Source organism: Rhincodon typus, chromosome 4, assembly GCF_021869965.1.
Source record: "Rhincodon typus isolate 14 chromosome 4, sRhiTyp1.1, whole genome shotgun sequence".
NCBI classification, from domain to species: domain Eukaryota; kingdom Metazoa; phylum Chordata; class Chondrichthyes; order Orectolobiformes; family Rhincodontidae; genus Rhincodon; species Rhincodon typus.
Window position 1 is genome coordinate 121,248,465 of NC_063335.1, and position 22,939 is coordinate 121,271,403.

At 39.3% G+C, this 22,939-nt stretch overlaps 1 protein-coding gene across 1 annotated transcript in view; it reads right to left on the reverse strand.

The window, feature by feature from the left end:
- Positions 1-22,939, reverse strand: part of LOC109928501 (intermembrane lipid transfer protein VPS13B-like) — a 196,723-nt gene that overhangs the window by 48,975 nt on the left and 124,809 nt on the right. Inside the window, exons 19-20 of the mRNA XM_048596230.1 lie at positions 19,626-19,752; positions 18,105-18,248 (exon numbers count right to left, since the gene is read on the reverse strand). Coding sequence (XP_048452187.1) covers positions 18,105-18,248; positions 19,626-19,752 — 271 coding nt within the window. The remainder of the gene's footprint in view (positions 1-18,104; positions 18,249-19,625; positions 19,753-22,939) is intronic.

The window sequence follows — 22,939 nt, forward strand, 5'->3', positions numbered from 1 at the left end:
CAAATTAAGTACCAAAAATAACAAAATGGGAATTTACTGGTCAAAACAAATTCAAATTATCAGATAATTGAGTTATCATGAATTCAGAATGTTAGATTACACCTAACTGTTAATTAATCGATATCTTGTCTAAATTCAATATTACTACATTGCATTCTGCCACAAGCCCTTTAGATAAAAACTTGGAAAAGCAATTTAAATGTTAAGCAGAAAGAGGGGAGAGGAGGCAGAGATAATCATAACTACAAAGTAAGAATCATAAAGTTATCATGGTTTGTTGTTAGTCCAATTAGTTTCTAACAAAATAAAACGTGAAAGAGTCTTAAAGGGTGAGATTGAGAGGTTGAGAGTGTTCATTTGTGAACTCTGGCATGTAGACGCTAAATACTTAGTTACATTGTACAATTAAAGAGGATGATTGCATTAAAGGCCATAGAGTTGGTGGAGCAGACAGTTTGAGCGGGAAGATCAGAAAGTTGGAGAAGGTTACATAGATAGGGTTAGGCAATGCTGCCAGAAATCTGCGCACATGATTGCAAATGTTAAATTGTAGATTCCGGTGGCAATATCGGTTAGCAAGTACAGAGACAACACAATGGGGATCAGGATTTGATGCAAAGTTTTTGATTGCTGAACTTGATACAGTGTGGAGAATGCAAGGCCGATGCAATAGGTGAGTCAGGGTGTGGCAACACCATAGACGAGGAGCAGCAGAAATACTGGGTAAGAATGCAAAGGGAGATAATTCTACAGAGGCTGGAAATTGGTGATCTTTGTAATGGAGAAGATATGTATCTCGTGATGCTGCAGAGGGTCAGAAACTCCTTTTCAGTGTCCAAGAACATTGCACTCAGTTTTGTTTCATTAATACCCATGACAAAATATTTCACTGATCTGGCAGCATACGAATCTATTATAGCTTTCAGTTAAAAGGAGATTATAGGGTACTTTTTAAGTGGCACAATGTGTTCATAAGCTTCATTTACGACAATATTCTTAAAGGCACAAGATTTACAGTCCAAAAATGTCGCGCTTAATTACTTTACAGAGATGGATTTTCAGGACTGTTTTTAAACAAGTTACAATCCATAGAGACTTTGCTGAGCTAATTTATGTAACCTCCACTCAGACGAGTAAACCGTTTCACCAAATGAAGATAAAGCTGCTGTTATATTTCAGTATGCAGGCAAATCTGTTTTGGTACAAATAAAGTTACAGTTGGTTGCAACAAGGCGTTCTGGAACATTTCATTTCTTATTGTAATAAATGGCGAGAATTGAAGATCATCAGTATTTCCTTATTAATGTGCAGCTGTCACTGATGAATGATCTTTAACTGCACCATGTTATTTATATCATACTGATCTACAAAAACTGCTGATAACATGCAAAGACTTCCATAAGAACGCACCATGACATTGTCAACATAGCTACAAGGATTTGCAAATACTTTGTGGTGCATTGAAGAGTTAAAATGGAATAAAAATTCAATCAAAATATAATATTACTTCCACACCAGATCATCGATTGCGAATATTGCAAACATACATTAGCTCTTCTGTGCATTTATAACTGTTTCACCACTTCCAATAATGTTCACATCCAACGAAACAGTAAATGCAAACAGGGTAACAGACGCATTTCTACTATCAAAATCTCTAGTTCATTTGGTCTGTCTTCTAAATTTAGAAATTTGTATTATTATCACAATACAAAGCAACAAAATATGTTAATTATATATTCATATTGCTCTTATTTTGATTCAATAAATCTATAAAAGCAATTTATGTCAGATTCTGACCCTAAAATATCTTGTGTGGGTGACAATTTTGCCTTAACATTCCAACATCTTTAAGTCACACATTTTGTTAACTCACAAGGGGCAGATATTGTAACATTATTAAAATACAGATCAAGCATGAAATAAAAGAAGGTGATTATTCTGAAACGTTAGATTTTTCTTATTTAAAAAATGCCATTGGGACTATATGGCAAAATTGGTGGTAAAGATACAACACATTTGAGTTAATGCAAGTCAGTCCTTGGTTATGGTACACATGGTGAAACATAAAACAGTCTTATTGTGATGCTTATTAAGACGATGGGAGACACAATTGCCGAGTTCTGCATTTTTTAAAATCCTGTTAAGTTGACAGATACTCAATGTTTCTAATTAATTGCAGCAAGGTTCAGCTGCAGTATTCTTGATTTAGAGTCTCAGAGGTGGTATTTACATTTAATTATCATGAACCTGTCAGTTACTTTACCATGGTATGCAGAAAGAAATTGATACCCATAATACTTACAGATACCAGATATTAAAGTTGACTTTTAATGATTGCTATAGCATAAAACTATCTACAGAAACCTGTATATTCCTGACTCATAAACACATATAATTTCAGTTGAAACCTGCATTTGTAGATTGTAAGGCCATAAGGAAAAGTAGAAGTAGTCCATTCAGCCCTTCGAGTCTGCGCCACCATTCAACGAGAACATAATACACTTTCCTGCCTTTTTGGCATGACCCTTCATTCCCGTAGTGATTAAAAGTCTGTCTATCTCAGCCTTGAATATAATTAATGACCCAGCCTCGACATCCTTCTGCAATTAAGAATTCCACAGATTCACTACCCTCTCAGAGGAGGAATTCCTCCTCATCTCTGTCTTAAATATGCACCTCTTTTTCTGAGATTATGCCCTCTGGCCCTTGTGACTCCCACCAGGGGAAACAATCTTATCACAACGTATGTGCAAACTACATATTATGAACAACAGTAAGATATAAACGTAATGTTCAGAAGGACATCATTTAGCACATTATACGAGATGGCTCTTTGAAAATGCTATTTAATAAGCTCCTGTCTTGCTCTTCCGCCATAGCCCTGATATCATTTGCTTCTAAAGTAAAAGTAAAAAGTTCATGAGAAGGTTTGTAGGTCGGGTTGTGGATGATTGCAATCAAACACACTGGTTCGGCGAGCAAGTCTACAACCTAAAAGTAAAAAGGTAAAGTTGCCATTGTCCTACCTGTACATAGGGCTGCTCTCTTATCAGACAGAGATGACTTGTGGTGGTTTAACCTAAGGGCAGGCAGGAGGACAGGTAGAGAAGGAAGGCCCTTCATACTAACTACAACCCATGCAGGAACTGAACCCACACTGTTGGCAGCACTCTGTACCGCAAACCAGCCATCTAGCCAACTGAGCCACCAGACACCCTTTTTAGAAGTATTTGACCTTTAAAAGTCTCTTTCAAATTTGATTCAAATAAATTTTCAGCCAGAATGTTGGTGTTTTCGCTCAGCTCTCAAGGTGAGGATCATTAGTTCAAATTGGATCAAAATCATATATTTTCAGATCAAGCAAAGCACATGCTTTAAAACTGCCATATTTTATGCTTCTTCCAATACAATGATTCACCATCCTCATTTCTTTCAGCTAATATATCTTTTACATGGTATTCTTTTGCTTACATGACACATGCACATTACTTGCAGCAACTCATCAAGACTACTTCCAAACACCTTCCATACTTGTGACCTCTATAACCTAGAAGGACAAGGGCAGCAGATGCATGGAAACATCACCATCCACAAGTTCCTCTCCAAACCACACACCATCCTGAATTGGAACTATATCACTGTTCCTGGGTCAAGCCCCTTTCCTAACCCCGCTGTGTGTCTACATAGAGCACATGGTCTGCAGTGGCTCACCGCCATCTTCTCAAGAGCAATTAGGAATAAGCAAGAAATGCTGGCCCAGCCAGCAACACCCATAGTCGATGAAAGAATGAATAAAAAAAAATTCTGTAACACGTCCATAAAATAGATTGCATCCTAGTAACACTGAAGAAAATGATTGTTTGGCCTTCGTTTCTGACCACTGTAGGTGAATAGCTCACTTCAACCGAAAATGTTCCAAACACAAAATTTGTGAAGAAAGTTGAATTTATCAAATGAAACATTAAGCCTTGCCAGTCACTCCACAAGATAAACTGAACAAGAAAACTTATTTAAATCAATGCACACCATAAAAGCACTTATGAACACATCAGGAAAATACAAATTATGAGCCGTTATGGACTTTAGTTTTGCACTAATTGAAAAATTTTATAAAACTACTTTTCTATGTAAAGATATTTTTAAATGTAAATGCAAGTACAGTTGCTAATTAATAAATTCTACATTTATAATAACTTGTGTTGTTACATGATCCAGACTTTACAATAGCATTATCGAATGCTGCATTTCATGTAATTTTCTTCTGCCATGTAACAACTGTTACGTGCATGCATGTAAAATTTCTAGTTGTTTTCTACCAGAAATAAACTTTTTAATTCAAGCTATTTCTGATAATAGTTCCAGATCAAAATAAAGTGGTGAACAGGGCAAGATTCAATTGAAGTCACAATCCATCAAGGACAAAATAAATTTTCTGCCTGACGTCAGTCAACTTTTCTTTCTGCTGGTAAATGGGAACGGATGTATAAAGTAGTCTGGAATGATGTACCTTTCGGTGTGAACTCCTTTTCTCTCTACTCCACTTTGCATCTTTCACTCAACCCTCACCCCATCACAGTAGGCTTCAATAACAATCAACAGAAATGTTTGTGCTCCAGGGTTCAACTAGCAAATCAAAAGGTAAGGCCCTAATAATAGATCCAGGTAATTTTTGATACCAATACTTACTGCATTTTCTTTCAAGCAGGGATTTTGAGATGTGACTACTACAATAAAACAACTTCCGAATTTCAAATCACCTGAGTAATGTTATCAGTTTACAGGAGTAAATGTCTGATTATCTGCTGTTCTGTATTTGTGAAGGCTGTCCTCCTATGAGATATATGTGCAATATTATAAAATACTTCAGCAAAAATGTTAGTCACGTGTGTTGTAATGGGTTGCCTTTGTATGGTCTCCATGGTCTCTAAGGGTTCCAAAGCTTTGGTGTTCTGGTGTAATTCTAGCCAGACAAAACCTTACGCATCTGGAAGTAGACTTGCTATCAATGGCCCATGCTGGCCTCTTAAAAAGGCACATCCTTTCCAGAAGCTAGCCATTAGACAGACTGTTTCATTGAGAACAGTGCTTGATTTTAATTTTCTGTGTTGTTTTAAACAGCATTTGTATATAATTTAAAGAAAATGTGTCCCACTGATTTCATTTTTAATCCGACAGCATTTACAAAAACAAATTGACATGAAACATAATTGTCTGAAACTCCTCTCTCTCTGTAATAATAGTTAAAGGGCACATCATCAAAATATATCAGCTTATGGATTCTCATAAGAACATGTGTCACTTCTGAATCTCTGTTCAGCTGCAGCCCTGCAGAAGTTGTTGATCTGAGAAGTTGTCACTTTATAAATCCTGAAGGAAACAATAGCCCCACTAATTGTGATTTCTGCTACTCAGAATGTAAATGTGCCATGTTGAAAATCATAAAATATTATTAACTGTAACACCATAATTGGCTGAGTGGCAAGAAACAGAGAGAAATAGTTAAAAGATGCTTTTCAGGCTGGGAAAAGGTTTGTGGTGGAGGACCCCAGGAATCAGTATTGGGACTGTAGGTTTTCAATAATATATTGTTAATCAAGACCTGAGGATTATGGGAAAATTTCAAAGTTTGCAGATGATATGAAACTTGGGAGGTATTGTAAAGTGTGAGGAAGACACGGCAGAGCTTCAAAAAGTCACAGATTAGTGGAGTGGGCAAATAGGTGGAAAATGATGCGGAGAACTTTGAAGAGAAACATTTTGATAGAAAGAACATGGAAAGACAACATTAAGGATACAACTCCAAGAAGTTGCAGGAGCAAAGAATCTGCGTGCATGTGAGCATTAGTCATTAAAAGTGGTAGGACGGATTGAGCGACTAGTATCGTAGACTTTATCAGCAGGGACATTGAGTGAAACAGCAATGACGTTATGTTGTACTTCTATGAAACACATGATAGGCTTCAGCTGGTCTTACGTATCCAGTTCCGGGTGGCCCATTTTAGGAAGGATGAGAAGCAACTGTAGAGAATGCAGAAAAGTTTTACAAGAATGGTTCCATGGATGAAGAATTTCAATTATACAGACAAATTGGCTAACTGAGACTGTTTTCCTTAGAGAAGTTAGGATGATATCTGGTTGAAACATTCAAAACCACGAGGAATCTGGACAAAGTAAGTTAGGAGAAACTTCCCACTCATGAAAGGATCAGAAGGTCAAAGTTAACATTATGAAGCCAATATGACTCTTCTTTGGCCAAAAAGTCAAACTGGGCTCGAAATATTAATTCTGCATCTCTCACCCATAGTACCTTGCTTTTAAGAATCAGAGAGCATAGACTGAAAGTAATTAAAGAAAATTAGCTGAAGTGAAATGAAAAGAAACTCTTTGATGCAACAAGTGGTTAGGGTTTTGAATGCACTGCCTCAGAATATGCTGGAGACAGGTTCAATTGAAGCATTCAAAATGGAATTAAATGGTTATTTGAGTAAGAAGAATGTGGAGATCTACAAGGGAAATGGCAGACAAATGTTACGAAGCAAATTGCTCATTCAAACAGCCAGCACGAATCAATGGGCCAAATGGCCTCCTCCTCCTGTGATATACAGGTAAAACATTTTCAAGGAACTGTTCCCTCTGAGTGGGGAGTCCAGAACAAGGGAGCACAACATTAGAAAGAGAGAACAGGCAGTTTAAGTATGATAAAAAGAAGCCCACATCATCATAATCTCACAAGACAATCTGTGCCTGTAACTCCTCAATCTTATTAACTATACCCTGAGCTTTCACCTATATGCACTATAACCCTGATTTAGACTTCATAACTTTCCCTTACTCCAAATCTACCCTTTAACTTACTATTCTCAATTCTAATGCTAACAGCCCCTCACAGGATCCTCAGCACCCTGGTAGTACTTTCAAATATTCTATCCAGGTTCCTGCACCCAGTCTGAATAAACACTCCCCAACAGCACTATAGCATTTTGCAAGGAATTCAGACCCAGCTCTGTTCAGATACAACTCATCTAGTTTGTACAGGTGCCATCTCTCCTAGAGGTAGTCCCAGGAATTTAAAGCCCTTGCTCCTGTACTATCTTTCCGGCATGCATTTCTACCCAGTATCCTGAAATTTGTTTATTCCTCAAACAACAACCAAAAACCAACTCCTCAGCATGGTGTTGAAGTGTCAGCCTGAATTATCTGGTCAAGTCCTAGTGTGTTCCAGCCTCCATCCATCTAATCTTCTGACCTCTAGACACATGTTGCTGCAAATTGAGATCCAACTGAAAGCCATTCTTAAATTGGACAGTCAAACTTGATCTTGCCCTTACCAGACATCTATCCCATGGACTTCCCTTTCAGAAATCATTGGACTGCATTGATTCTCTTGATCTTCTAAACACCATGGTAGTGAGGTCACTGACAACACATCCACAATTGTCTGGATCAATAATCAAATTATTTCTAGACCTTCCTGCTCTGCATTGCATGGAACCACAAAACCAACATGCAAATAATTGCGCATATAACTTCTGTGCTCTGCTCAACGTTCGACAGTGCCAAAAACAGATGATATAGAGATACAGCTTTTTGCAGTGTTCTAACAGACTGCCACATTTTTCACTGTACTTTGAAATAACTCATCATTGGTAAGGCTTGATATCATTCACAACTGGTCTTCATTTAGTTTTAATGGAAATTAAAGATCTAATTCTTGCCTCCAGGGACTTAAGCAAAAATTTGAGCTGAAACTCCTAGTGCAGTCATAAGGGATAGTCCATGATGCCATCTTTTGAATAAGATGTTTAATGAGACTTCAGCTATACCCTTGCATGGATGTAAAAGATTCCATAGTACTATTTCAAAGATAAGCAGGCAAGTTCTCCCTACTGTCTGGCCTGAACTAGTATTTATCCCTTAATGAATATCACTAAAATAGGCCATGGGTGTGCAAAATCTGTCGGAATTGCAACAGTGACTCTAGCTCAACAGTAGCTCAATGGTTGAAAAGTGCTTTGTGGCATTCTGAACGAGTGAAAGGGGTTCTATAAGCACGAGCCTTTCATAGAATCAGAGAATCCCACAGTGCGGAAGCAGGTCATTCAGCCCATCAAGGCCTCAGTGACCTTTTGAAAAGCATCCCACTGAGACCCAGCCATCCCTGTAACCCTGCACTTCGTATGGCCAATCCACCCAGCCTGCACATCCTTGGACTGTGGGAGGAAACTGGAGCACCTGGAAAATGGAGACATGGGAGAATGTGCAAACTCCACACAGGTAGCTGCCTTAGAGTGGAATCAAACCTGCGTCCCTGGCACTGTGAGGCAGCAATGCTAACCACTGAGCCACCGTGCTGTCTTTCTTTCTCTCTACGCCTTCACATTTGGGAATATCTGCCCTAGGGAGACTGGTGCTGCGGCAGTCAAAGGGCACAAAAAAAATCTTCCTTTTTAAAAGGAGTCAAACTGACGTAAATCAATATGGACCCAAGAAGAAAACAAAAACTGCAAAATATGAAGTGCATTTCTGTCATTCATCATTCAGGAAGGAAGATGCTGGTCATAAACCGGTGGCCGGCTCTCTGTCATCTCTGTTCAGCAGCTTGCTACAATGTTGGTTTCACTTTCTGACGATAGAAAAAGTTGTGAGCAAAGAGCGATTTTGTTTTGGTGACTTTGTGCAAACAATGACAGCAGCAGCAGCTCCAAAGTTGCATGTCACACAGGGTCCAAGTGCACTGTAAAGATTACTTTCCACTGCTGTGTCCCCATTCGAACCCCACCCTCAGCATCAAAACAAAACAAAATTTGCAATGCATTTTAGTTTCCATACCAGCGATTCTTGTGGTTTAAGAGTCAGAATGCCAATTTACTGCCAAATTATAGACAATTTTGCATACCAGAATTGTGCCCCAGGAAGCTGGCTTAGGAACTGTCAATGTCTCACTCTTTTGAGATTGTGGAAGAAGCTTTTCTCCCCATACCAGTCAAACCATACTAAAAAATTGGATCAGACCATTGAAGAAACAAAGAAAATCCACCATGCTGCTTTATGTGGCTTGTTCTAAAAGTTAATAGCAAGCGGCCTTCCTCTGTTTCAATTAATGCAACTGAAATAAACAATGTCTTGGATCGCTTGCACTATATTACAGAGGCCTATAGGAATTTGCAAAAGTGAAAAAATAAACAAGGAACATTTTGGTGGATCGCTTACTCACCTCTTAGTCACAAATAATTCAGCCTTTGCATGAACCATTTAAAAAACTAAGTTGCAGTTAAAAACAATTTTGGAAAATAAAGTTTAAAATGCAATCGATGCAATAGCAAACTTATGACTTACAAAATGCTGTAATTGTTTAGGCTTCAGTCACTGACTTTTTGTAGGTAACACAGTTGTTTCTGCTATTTTTCGTGCTAACACAAAATGCAGAAAAAGGAAATTCAACTGAAAATGACATGCGCTGACATTGTATGCTTTAGAAATTGGAAACAAATGCTACAATTAAGCAAGTGGCTGTATCGCCCCTCTAGGGTGCGCCAGTACACTGGGAATTACAGGGATAGAGAAGGAATATGGAGACTGCAGGCAAATGAAGTTTATGGTGACAGTCTTTAAGAGCAGCAATGTCAAATTTAATGTATTTCAAGATAACTGTTACCATGCTGAAGCTGCATAGATTAATGAACACCAGCAGCAATCACAAGCACCCTAAACTATAAAAAATGCCTAGAGCTGCTCTGTTAACACTGTTTCAGGAATTATAATGAAAGATAAGCTTCATTACTTGATAAGAATATCACTCGACTCAGATGAAAAATGCTATTAACAAAACGCTGATTTTAAACAAATGAACGGTAAAAGGCCATTACCACAAGAACAACAAACTTTACCATCTTTTGCACTTTTGAAAATGAACTTTAAAGGATAAACAATGGCTAAAGTGTGGACAAAAACAAGTCATTTTTTGAGTGATGTGAACACCATATAACTTGCGAGCTTGAAGGTTTTGGCGGGGGTGGGGAAGAGGGCATATAGTATGAGCAACTTCCTTCTGTACACAGCATTTTGGCTGCAGACAGGCATGTGTTAAAATAGAAAGCTTTAAAAGAGCTGAGTTGTGCAGTTGTAAACGTCACAATTTGCACAGCATTTTCCCAGTTGATTCGGGGACTAATATTAAGTTTTACGCTTCCAGCAGTAATGAATATGGCTGAAATATGGCACACGCGATCAGCTGAGCAGGAGTTTTAATAGGGCCTAAGCTGTAATGCCTTCTGATCTCACAGGTGGCTTATCTTGGAGTAAGCTATGATTCACAATTATAAAACTGCTGGAATCAGTACTCCCAACAGAGTCTTCTAAGAGAGCTAAGCTACTTCTCACATGCTCGTGAAACTGAAGCAACATTTTCAAGATCTGATTTCTGAATCATTCTCGAGTCAGTGAAACAGAAGATTTAACTTCAGTGCACATGCAACTGAAGATATGCTATTCATAACATTCATTGAACTGTAACAATACTAAACTCTGCAATTAATCAGTCAGAATTATATACATTTATTCCCATGTATCTCAAATGTCTGTTTTGCAACAAGGAGCAATCAATCTTTCAGCAGTTAATTGCTGTACATTTTCCCTTTAGTAGTTCCAAGGTTTGATATACTTGATTTGGAGCCTGATGCCAACCAGATACCCAGTTAATATTTTTCTGGGCAGGACCGCTGGAAATGAGGATGCTGTCAGAGGTTCTGGCTTGAAACACAAAACTCAGCGAAAGAAACCACGTATGCTTAGGTTAAAAAAAACATGAGGAATGTTAAGAGGAAAATAAAAAGGTACATCAAAATAAAGGAATAAATATTAACAGGGATAAAGATGAAAGACACAATTGCAATTTTATACCACCTCTCATATTCAGAGCATCCCACACAGGCTTTATAGAAATTCAAACACTTTATCAACTTTTAGCCAGCATTCTCAGTTGGGAAACCTTGAGTGGAGTTACAAGGCATGAAAGAACAAATGGTTCATTGCAACTCTTGTTCTAATTTAAATTTCAGCCTTTCAACAAATCTATGTTTTGAAAATTAGAGCTAGATAATCACAGTATCCATCAACTTTTGTCTCCATCAGTGTCTTTCGCCATTATAATTGATAGCTTCGAACTAACTGTATTCACTAATTATCATTATCATTGGCAGTCCCTTGCAGATGAGGATGACTCTCTTCCACTCTCAGGGTGAGTCTGTAAGTGGCTGCGCAGACTTTGTTACTGTTGGGTCAGGTGGTGGTCACAGGAAGGGATGGGTGGAGTGTTGGAGTGGCAGCGCGTTCCTTTCGCTGTTTTGGCCTAGCTTCTGCTTTATTGTGACAGTAAGTCTCGAGGTGCTCGATGCCTTCCTGGATGCTCCTCCTCCACTTTGGAAGGTCTTAGGCCAGTGATTCCCATGTGTCTGTGGGAATGCCACACTTTGTCAATGAAGCCTTGAGAGTATCACTGAAGCATCTTTTTTTCCACTAATTATATCATGCAAGAGCTTTGACTTCCTCCACTCATCCCAGGGTTATCTCTACAAAGGTCACATTTCACTCAATCCAGGCTACAGGCAATGCAACAAGACACTCCCGATCCCAAGCTCAGCAAAACTGGACAGCCCTCAATATCAATTTTTGCTTTGTTTTGAATTATGAGGAGATTCAATAGTCACACACTCCTGAGAATAAAGTGGCGGAGCAATTACTTCAAAATAAAAACCTAAATTTATTTAAAATACAGAGTCTTGGACAAGTCTAGGTGTCCATATGTCTCAAAGTTGAATGAACAGACACATGTAATATTTCCTCACTTACAGCGACCTATAAATCACTTCTAGATTTAACATTCCTGTTCAGATGTTCTTCCTTTCGCAAAGGAGACCCCTTCCCAACGTCAAACCCCTTCCTGCACATTCTAAACACAACACAGGACCCATGAGAATCTTTGACCTTTGGTAAGTACCTTGACTTTGCATGATGGTCCACATCACAGATTGTACAGACATTTAGCCCATTTTTAATTAATTTCCAGAATGTAGGTACCACAGGTAAGACCAGGATATATTAGCCATCACAACAAAAAAAACAAAGAAGTGCAGATGCTGGAAATCAGAAACAAAAAGAAAAATTGCTGGAAAAGCTCAGCAGGTTGCAATATTTGTGGAGAGAAAGCACAGTTAATTTTCATGTCCAGTGATCCTTCTTCAGGACAGAAGACTGACTATCCATCATTTCCCTTGAAAAGGCAGTCATGAGCCATTTCCTTGAATGCAACTGAGTGGCTTGCTAACCCAATTCAGAGAAAATTACATTACATTACAGGGTCTGGAGTCACATCAGGTTGATCAGATAGAGGTGGCACATTTCCTTCATGTAACGATGTGAGTAAACTAGATAGATTTTAATAACAGTCTGGTAGTTGTGAGTCACTATTTCTGATACAAGCATTTTATTCCATTTTTAAAAAATTAATTGATGTTACGCTCCAGCTACCATGACTCTACATCATTAGACATGGCCTCTGGATTCCTTGCCCACTAACATAACCAAAATCCTCCTCAGTCCCAGAGAGTTATTAGGGGAAGCATATATTTATTTTTCAAATTCTTCAGATGACTTCCCAGTTAATGCATCATCGACAAAACTTCACAGAAAAAAATTACATAAATGTAACTAGATAGTTTGATACATAGAGTAATTAAGGTCAACACAACTACTCTGTGGTGTATCCACTAAAGCCACCTTTTGTGGAGACGTAGGAGCCTTCAAATGGAATTTCAAATATATATTGAAATACAAGAGGCAGAACCTTAAGCATTAAGCCAGCACTTAAAAAGCATTACATTAATCAGATGGACTTTCTTTTTTTGGTTAGCTGGGTGTTTGACTCATGTAAAAACCCATCACCACTTTTAAGAGTCTCCATTTTAAGTCCAAGAGAAATTCACCCCCACCTGTTTCTGTTTGACGAAATCGAGAACACAAACCCTTACTGGAGGGACACATTTCACTTAATTAAGTCCAGAGCTTCGGAAGCAGGTTGGCAAAGCCAAAGTCTATAATCCCCCAAAGAAGTAAGCAGTGTGGTACCGCTGGAGCTCAAATGAGTTTGAACCACTTAGCTTACTTCAGCAAATTATTAGTATGCTTCCTGCTACTTGCCCAACCAGGACCACCCCACTGATTAGGGTTTTTGCCTGCAGGCTAATTTGGAGCCAAGTAAGCAGAATCTCAGCACCTGTGACAGATGTACACCTCCAGGATCTACTATTAAGCTAAGTTGGCTAGTTGTTTATCAGCAATGTCCCAGACCTGGCTCAGATGTCAGACCACCCAAGTCTGCCATGAATGGTTTGGTGAGTTCTGAACTTGGAATCATGCTTTTCCTTTAAACTAAATATTATTTCCTTTCTCAATTATTATTTGATGCGAAGTGGGTGTCACTGGCAAGGCTAGTATTCATTGCCCACCCCCTTGTTGTCCCTTGAACTGAGTGGTTTGCCAAACTCTTTCAGAAGGCAGCTAACAGTTAACCACATTGCTGTGGGTCTGGAGTCACATGTAGTCACATGTAGGTAAAGATGGTAGATTTCCCTCCTTCAAGGTTGGTGAGCTTTTACAGCAAATTATTAAAATTCATAATCTCCATGATTGAAATTAGTTTTCAATTCCAGATTGTGAATTGGATTTAGGTTCCACCAGCTGAAGTGGTGGAATTTGATCCCACGTTCCCAGAGCATTAAACTGGTGCCTCTGGATTATGAGCCCAGTGATATTACCACACCACTACACCCTCACTCTTCCCTCTTACAGCTGTTTAATTTGAAAGATTACAAAAGGAAAAGACTTAATATTTATATTGCGCCTTTCACAACTACTGGATGTCTCAAAAGTGTTTTATAGTCAACGAATTACTTTTGAACTGAAGTCAGAGTGTAGGATCATCATGATAATTCCCTCAAATAAGGCTAATTAACTATAACAATCTTTCACTAATCTATTTCCTCACTCAAAAAAAAAAAATTCTTCCTTCACAGCCTAGAAGGCTTGCCTGGAAAAAACCGCATTTGCTCAAATGCGTGTAGCCTAAAGTGCAGCTTGCTAATTTGTAGGCAGGTCACCAGATTCAAAGTCCGCTCGTGAAATGTGGCATACGGTGACTGCTGTATGTGTATTCTACTAGATGTAATATAATAACACGACAAAGTTACTTTGATAGAATTACATCGTCCTGGGAGTTCCTGGAAGGAGAAGAGCACTAGTTCCCCTACAAATTACCTGCCATTCTGTTGCCAAGTGAATTGTTGCTTCTTCATCATCTCCACATCAAACTCCTGGAACTTCCCAACTAACACAACTGTGATAGCACCATCACCATAAGAACTGTGGCAGTTCAAGAGACTAACCATATATCACCTTCACAGGACACCAGCAACAAACCATGAACAAATGTGAAAACATCAAAACGACTGCCACAAAGTTTTAAAACTTTTCGATTGTGCAACACTCAAACTGATATTCAACGGAACTAAGAAAATAGCATCCTATCCAGAAACTTTAGGGTTTGTTTAAATTCAATCTAATAAGAACAGTGATAACAAATCTTGTGACTGAAGAAGCTGTACCCAGGTACCTGTGTCCCTAAGATGGCACTCTAAGTGCCAACTTATAAACTTTTCACAATACTCATTTGAATACACACGACAATAAAGCTAATTCAATTCAATAACTACAACAAACACAAATGTTGGACCACTTCCAGCCTTGGCATTTCTAAATTCATCAGGTGGCTTTGACAGCATTATTTATGTTGCGACAAAATAATCGTAGTTAACTTGTCAGGAGAGACAAAATAGTCATAATATAAGAATAAAGAAAAGGAAAATCTTGCCTTCATACTTTTTTTATTCATTGACAGGACGTAGACATCGCTGGCTAAGTCAGCATTTATTGCCCACCTCTAATTGCATCTTGATCTGAGTTGCTCACTAGGTGCATTTCTGAGGGCTGTTAAGAATCAACCACGTTCCTACGGCCTGAAATCACATGTAGGCCAGACTAGCCAAGGACAATATGTTTCCTCCCAAAAGGACAGTAGCAAATCAGCTTGGTTTTTAACAACAATGAACAATTTACCTGGCTGACATTATAACTCGAAATGTTTACTAAATTCATCTTCTACGGTAGTTCTGAACCCATGTCTCCAGCCGGAGATTCTGAGCCAATAGCCCAGTGACATTACTACTATGCCACTGCTTCCTCTTAATTTCAAATGCACTGGACTCTCCAAACTGCCTGATACCAATGCAACTGTTTTAGTTAGAAACTGTAACCGCAGACTTCAGTACAGCAAGGTCCCACAAACAGAAATAAGATACTGCACAGATCATCTGTAGTTGTTGGTTAACAGTTGAATGTTGGTTGGGACATTCGGAGAATTGTCCTTAAAATGTGTCTTTAAAATATTCAATCGAGCAAATACATGAAGAGGGCATTTCACTTAAAACAAATGATTTTTAAAATTTCAGTTCACTGGACAACAAAATGTCTGTTTCATCAAAAGCACAGCTTGCTTATAGTAAAAGTCTCGTTAGTAATGACAAAGATTAAAGATCGCCATTTGACATAAAGCAACCAGGTCAGAAAAACATAGCACAGTAACTATATACAACAAAATTTAAGTGCCTATAAATAAAAAAAACACCTAAAATATATTTTAGTTCATGACAGAAAACGGTTCACTGTTCAATATTTCAGATTGTTTCTCCTTTCCGATTAACGTTCAACATTACAATCTCTGAACAGAATTGGTGGAAAATAGCCTATTTTGAATCCCCAGTCACTTTCTGCCTTAAGAAACAAAACCATGCATATACCCTAAGATGGTAATCTGATATCCTGCGAGGCATAATCTGTGTTATTCTTCATTTTTTTCCAATGTCAGTTGTAGTTTAAAAGACCATTGTTTATCTCCCAACCTTATATATGTCTTGTCCCTAACGAGATTGCATTTCCAATGGAAAATTCAGCAGGGAACCTCTTTGTTGCCTTTTTTTTTGCTTTTGAAATGTTAACAACCAGTACTTTTCTGATTCCAGACCTTCAAGAAGTGCACAAATCACACGTGATTTAAGTTCTGCCTACCCTATCATACAAATGAGTAACATGTAAATGGGTTTCAGTGCCAGTGTGATACCAGATATTGTATGCCTGTAACTGCGCACAGCTGGCAGTGTGCCAACCGTGCTCAATGAGCCCATACTTGCTAAACTCAGAACATAAGATGTGATTCTGCAGTGGGCGGTGAAGGGGTGGGTAGTGGAGTGGTGGTGATAGGTGGACACTGGCAGTAGATACAATCTGGTTAGTCAATGGGAGGAATGAATCTGGTAATGGCTGGAAGGGCAGGTCAAAAGGTGGAAATGGAAGTGGAGCCAGGGAATGAGTGGGAAGGTTATTTTAAATTGGAGAACTCAATGTTGAGTCCTCCGGGTTGTAGGGTGCCCAGGCAGAAGATAATGTGTTGTTCTTCAAATTTGCGTTCTGAGTCGCTACAACACTGGAGGAAGCTGAGGGTGGACATGTTGGAGGGGGAGTGGGGCAGGGAGTTGAAATGGGCAGTGACTGGAAGGTTAGGTTGGCTGTTACAGGCCAGGTGGAGATGCTCAGCGAAAAGTTCACCTCGTCTACGTTTGGTCTCACTGACGTAGAGAAGACCACATCGGGAGAGCTGGATGCAATAGACTAGGTTAGAGGAGATGTAGGTGAAGCTCTGTCTCACTTGGAAGGGCAGTTTAGGGTCCTAAATGGAGTTGAGGGAGGTGATGTGTGGGCAGGTGTTGCATCTTTTACAGTTACAGGGGAAGGTACCGGGTGGGGTTGGAATGGTTGGTGGCTTCCAAGTGAGACAGAGCTTCACCTGCATCTCCTCCAACCTAGTCTATTGCATCTGGTGCTCCCGATGGGGTCTTCTCTACAAAGGTAAGACCAAATATAGACTAAGTGACCGTTTTGCCGAGCATCTTTGCCTGGCCTGTAACGGCCAACCTAACCTCCCAGTCACTGCCCATTTCAACTCCCTATCCCACTCCCCCTCCAACATGTCCACCCTCAGCTTCCTCCAGTGTTGTAGCGACTCAGAACGCAAATTTGAAGAACAACACCTTATCTTCCACCTGGACATCCTACAGATGGGAAGACTGAACATTGAGTTCTCCAATTTCAAATAACATTCCCACCCATCGCCCGGCTCCCCTTCCAGCTCCACCGCCTCCCTTCCATTCCATTCCACCTTCTGACCCTCCCTTCCAGCCTCCAACCTGATTCATCCTGCTCATTGACCAACCAGTCGTACCTACTATCAGTGTCCACCAATCACCACCATTCTGCCACCCCTCCCCCTTTATCTGCAGCTCCCCCTACCCCCACATCCAGTCCTGAAGAAAGCTAATACCCAAAACGTTGACTGCTCCTTTCCTCCAGATGCTGCCTGGCTTGCTCTGTTCTTGCAGCCTCCTGCTGGTCTATCTTGGATTCCAGCATCTGCAGTTTTTTTGTCTCTAACTAAGATTGACAGTTGGTAGTTCCTGCTACATCTCCGTGCCAACTACTGTCTCACCAATCAGCATCATGGTATTTAAATTATTTTTTCCTTTCGAAAGTTGGTTTTCTTGCATCTCAGTCTTGATGAGTTCAAAACAAAAACAACTTCTACTTTAAATCTCTTTTAGGCAATGTTTTGTTTCCTGTACTACAAAATGATTATTTGTTTGAAGTTCTTGAATAATTCTCACGTTCATGAGCAGCATAAATGCCAGCCCAGACTCGTCAGGCTGAATGGCCTGTTTCCATGCTGCAAATTCTTCCAAATCATGCCTTCTCAGATTTGCTGACAGAGGAACACTGTTAACCTGTTGGATACTATATACTACAGACCCATTTTTAATTTTAGTGTTCTTTATTTATATTTGTGCTTGTAGATCTTTATAACTGCTAGTATGTTGTAATTGTTTCATGAAGATAAAAATTGGAATGATAAGAAAGCAAATTAAATTTGAGTATGACATTACCTCTGTTGTTGGATCAACAAGCTCCAATTCATGCATATTGACCTGTATTAATTCCTGTAAGAGCTGAACTTGAGCTACACTGAGGAAGAAGTCTAGGCTTGTCGTAACATTGACTTCCAATGAATGGCCACACACTATAATTTCCTACAGAGACAAAAACATTATTATAAATATTTGATAAGCAATTCTATTTCCCATGTTATTCAATCACAAGTATTTCAAATAAGATGAAAATTAGCTTACATTTACAGATGAACATATACTGATTATATGTAACATGCAGAGAATTAAATACTGAATCCAAATCAACATCAGTCATGTGTTTTTTAATTCACTCACAGATGTTGCTGGATTGGCCTGCATTTATTGTCCATGTTCTGTTTTGCCCATTACTATCCATTTGCTGTAGGTCAGCACACAACGCTGCTGGGAAAGAATTCCAGGATTTTGACCCAGTTAACAGTGAAGGAATGATGATATACTTCCAAGTCAGGATCGTAAGCGGCTTGGAAGGGAACTTGCAGGTGGTGGTGTTCATGGATCTACAGTCCCTGTCCTCCCAGGTGGAAGTGTTCATGGGTTTGGAAGGTACTGTCTAAGGATCTTTGGTGAATTTGTGCACTGCAGCTTGCAACTGAGCAATGGTGATGGATGAAATGGATGTTTGTGCTTATGATGCCAATTGAGTAAGCTGTTCTGTCATGGATGCAATCAAGCTTTTTGAGGGTTTTGGAATTGCACACATCCAGGCAAGTCGGGAGTATTCTACCTCACTCCTCATTTATGCCTTGTAGATGGTTGACATGCTTTTGGGAGTCTGGAGGGGAGTTGCTTACAACGGCATTCCTAGCCTCTGACTGACTCTTGTAGCCACTGCATTTATATGGCAAATCCAGTTCAGTTTCTGGTCAATGGTAACCCACAGGATATTGATATTGGGGGATTCAGTGATGATAATGCCATTGAATTTCAAGGGGTGATGATTAGATTGATTCTTACCAAAAATGGTCATTGCCTGGCATTATGTGCCACAAATGTGACTTGCCACTTGCCAACCTGAATTGACAGCAGGTTTTGTCAGACTTCATCATTAAATTTATTCAGCCCTCAAATCTGTTTAGCTATTTAATTACACTGTAGTGGGTCTGTATCTCAGTCCTGTCCACCCACCTTTGTTCCATTTCCATTAATACCTCTGCCTAACAAAAATCAATTAACCTTAGTTTTAGAATTCTCAATTGGACACCTTCAACCAAATTTCTACTCCTCTTTGTGGTAAATTTCCATCATTACAAGAGAAAAAAGATGCCTTCTAAACTGAATTGAACGCAGAGACGAATGCACCAAACAGCTAAAACAGCACTGACAATAATGCAACTTATTCAAAATGGAAACAAAGTGAAGAGAAAGGAAGTTCAAAACAATTTTCAGCAATCGTCAAATCGAGATCACTTTGGATGACAAATGCACTGCTTTATCACTACTGAGATCGCATATTTATTAAAATTCTTTATCACTGACCTCAGTCTGTGTATTCTCTGGCGAGACCTGTTTGGTGAAAAGAATAGCAGGGGCAGCTGTTATTCGAACACTGAAATCTGTCAAAACTGGGGTTAAAATTGCTCTTCGTTCTTGGTGACGTCTAATGCTGCAAAAAAAGACAAATAAAATTGGCACACTGTTAGTCCTATGTTTTACAGCTTATAGTCCAGATACCCCAGCTGGCAAAATCATACAATGCCTCAGTTCATTTCCAAAAAATGAAATCACAGGTAAGTCATTTAAACTCCCATTCATCATATTTGATTTGATTTATTATTGTCACATGTACTGAGATACAGTGAAAAGTATTGCTTTGCGTGCTCACCAGATAAATTATACCTTAAAAAATTGAATCAGAGTAATAAAACAGAATGCAAAATGTCATGTTATTGCTACAGTGAAGGCAGTGAAAGATCTAAGATATGTATGAGGTCCATTTATAGGTCTGATAACAGCAGGAAAGAAGCTGTTCTTAAATCTGTTGGTACATGTTTTTAAACTTTTGTATCTTCTGCCTGATGCAAGAGGGTGAAAGAGAATATAGCCAGGGTGGAAAGGGTCTTTGATTATGTAGGCTGCTTCCCCAAAGCAGCAGGAGTCAACCGAAGGGACACTGGTTTCCATGATTAACTGCGCTGCATTCACAACTCTCTAATTTCTTGCTGTCTTGGCCAGAGAAGTTGCATATAAGCAAATGGTAGTGGGGAGGAGGTACCAGTAGGGGTAGGGGACGGAAATATTTCTATTAAACACACTGATATCCATTTTTCTTAATCATTGTATAGAATTGAGACATTAAAAAAAGACCCATAGATCCATAGTTGATAATCCAGTGTTGGGGAATTGTACACAAGTTATGCCATCCACTTGGCAAATAGAGTTACATGGTCAGCCCTCACAGTGGAAATGTTTACTGTGAGATTGGGAGAGGAAGGTTCTTTTTCTTGCCAAAACATATCCATGCTTGCCTACGTCTCCGTCATTACCTGGATTCATCTCTGCTGAAATTTAGTAACTGTTCATTTTTTCAACTATAGTAGTCTAATTTTTCCAACACTGAATTTTCATCTACTGAGTTTGCAACTTGGAAAGTGTTTTTAAACAAAAAGGCTCTTGTAGTTAATGACAGTGTGAAGTGCTGGGTCAGGGAGGTGTTAATGTTCCATTGAATGCTTATGGCCAGTCCTTTTTATTCTAAAAGGCCACTTCAATTAATCAGCTATCATCATTAGTAGTGGGTACCACCAGATTCGTGTAGACATTCCGAACACATATTATCAGCAAAGCGGTGCACAACTTAGTTTGCTAATCCCAGCTTCATGGCTGGATTTCCAAGGATCCTTGCCTCATAAGATTTGAATTAGTTGACTTAAATTTCATGTAAATTTAGCTGATGATGTAAAAACAGATCTTTCCTTACATCCGCAAAATGGAATCTAAGATCTATTTCTGAAACGCGAGGGGGGCTTGGTAAAAGGTGGGAATTGTGACTTTGAACACTGAGATCCCCTTAGGGAGGAACTTAGAAGGAGGCCCGAGTCCAGCCCTATCCTTATGCCAAGGCAAATAGGGTTGGTTCACATGAAGCTTACGAACTCTCCTTGCTGAATAAAAACTGAAAGAATTGCGGATGCTATAGATCAGAGGCAAAGATTGAAATTACTGGAAAAGCTCAGCAGGTCCGGCATCTGTGGAGAGAGTCAGAGTTAACTTTTCATATTGAGTCACCCATCCTCAGAAAGGTTCTAAGACAGAAGATACAGAAGCCCAAATGCACGCACAAGCAGGTTCAGGAACAGCTTCTTTCTGGCCGTTATCAGACTGTTAAATGGACTCAAGCCTCAAATAACTTAACCTGCAAACCTCTAAGTCTTTTTGATCTGTACATCCTTTGCTTGCTGTGATCTGCCTGTACCGCTTGTAAACAAAGCTTTTCACTGTATTTCGGTACATGTGGCAATAAATCAATCAAAATCACTGAGCCACCATGCTGCCCATCAGGTAAATTACACTTCAAACCAGTGGGAGGGGCAAAGAGGAGAGAAATAGAGGGGAAATAATTTGCATTTGCATGGCATTTTCCACAAACTTGGAATGCCACAGAGCACTTCACCCCAAGTCAAACACTTTTGACACGCAGTCACTACTGTGATACAAGGAAAATTGTTAACTTGCACCACTTAGTTCCAAAAAAGAACAGTGAGAAAATCAGTGCTGTCAAAAACAGGTTAAGATATAAAAGCTGGCCAAAACATGAGACATCTCCCCATCTTTATAGATATTTTCTATCAACCCGTTCAGTTATATTATTACACATCTCTGGAGCAGGTAGGACATAAAACAGGGCCTCATGGCCGAGAGGCAGGAACTCTACCACTGTGCCACAAGAGCCCGCTCCCCTCCTTTTTCTGGAACCATGAGAGAGAAAGGGACATAAAAGAAAAGAAACACTTCATTCCTTTCTGAATCTAGGGAGCAAAATACTCAAGCTTTAACCTCCCCGATGGGTGAAAGAGTGATTCTGTAAATACAGAAGTAACTTCAGAGTAACTGTCCAAGCAGTCTATAAAAACATGAGTTGCTGGAGAAGCTCGGCATGTCTGGCAGCATCTGTAAATAGAAATCAGAGTTAATGCTTCGATTCTGGTGACCCTTCTTCAGAGCTCAAAGTGCAAGATGTGCAGACTGATGACTTTCCAAGGATAAACAATCTTCTACTTTAATCTGGTACAATGCTATCCCCTTTTTGTAGTTCAAAATCCTCAGGCATCTTTTCATACAGTATGATTAACGTCATGACAATCACATTTAATACACCCGACTGAACAGGCTTTGATCTAAGTCTGACTGTACGTCAAATGGATTCATAGGGATGTATAGCTCAGAATAATCATGTGAACCGGGCAACTTAGCCTAAATTATCATCAAGATGTTAAAGAAGGAAATTGGGAAATCCTGGGATTGCATCTGCCGTGTGGTCAACCACATCAAAGCCATATTAAAGTTTAATCTTCCAAGACTGTACTAACATGGATTGTTGGTTACAGAAACCTCCAGAAGTTGCTGCTATAAGAATGACCATTACTGTTGCAACATCGACTTATATTTATACAAGATCTTTAACTCAATGTAGTATCTGACTCTCTGAGGATCACTGTGAGACAAAGTCTGAAAAAGTAGAAGTATAATTAACAAGAAGAAACTGGCTAAGCACATGTTGGGGAAAAACAGAACTGAAGAAGCTATGCAGAAAGGGCAAGGCAATGGGTACTTGCTAAATTGTAGGAAGCTGG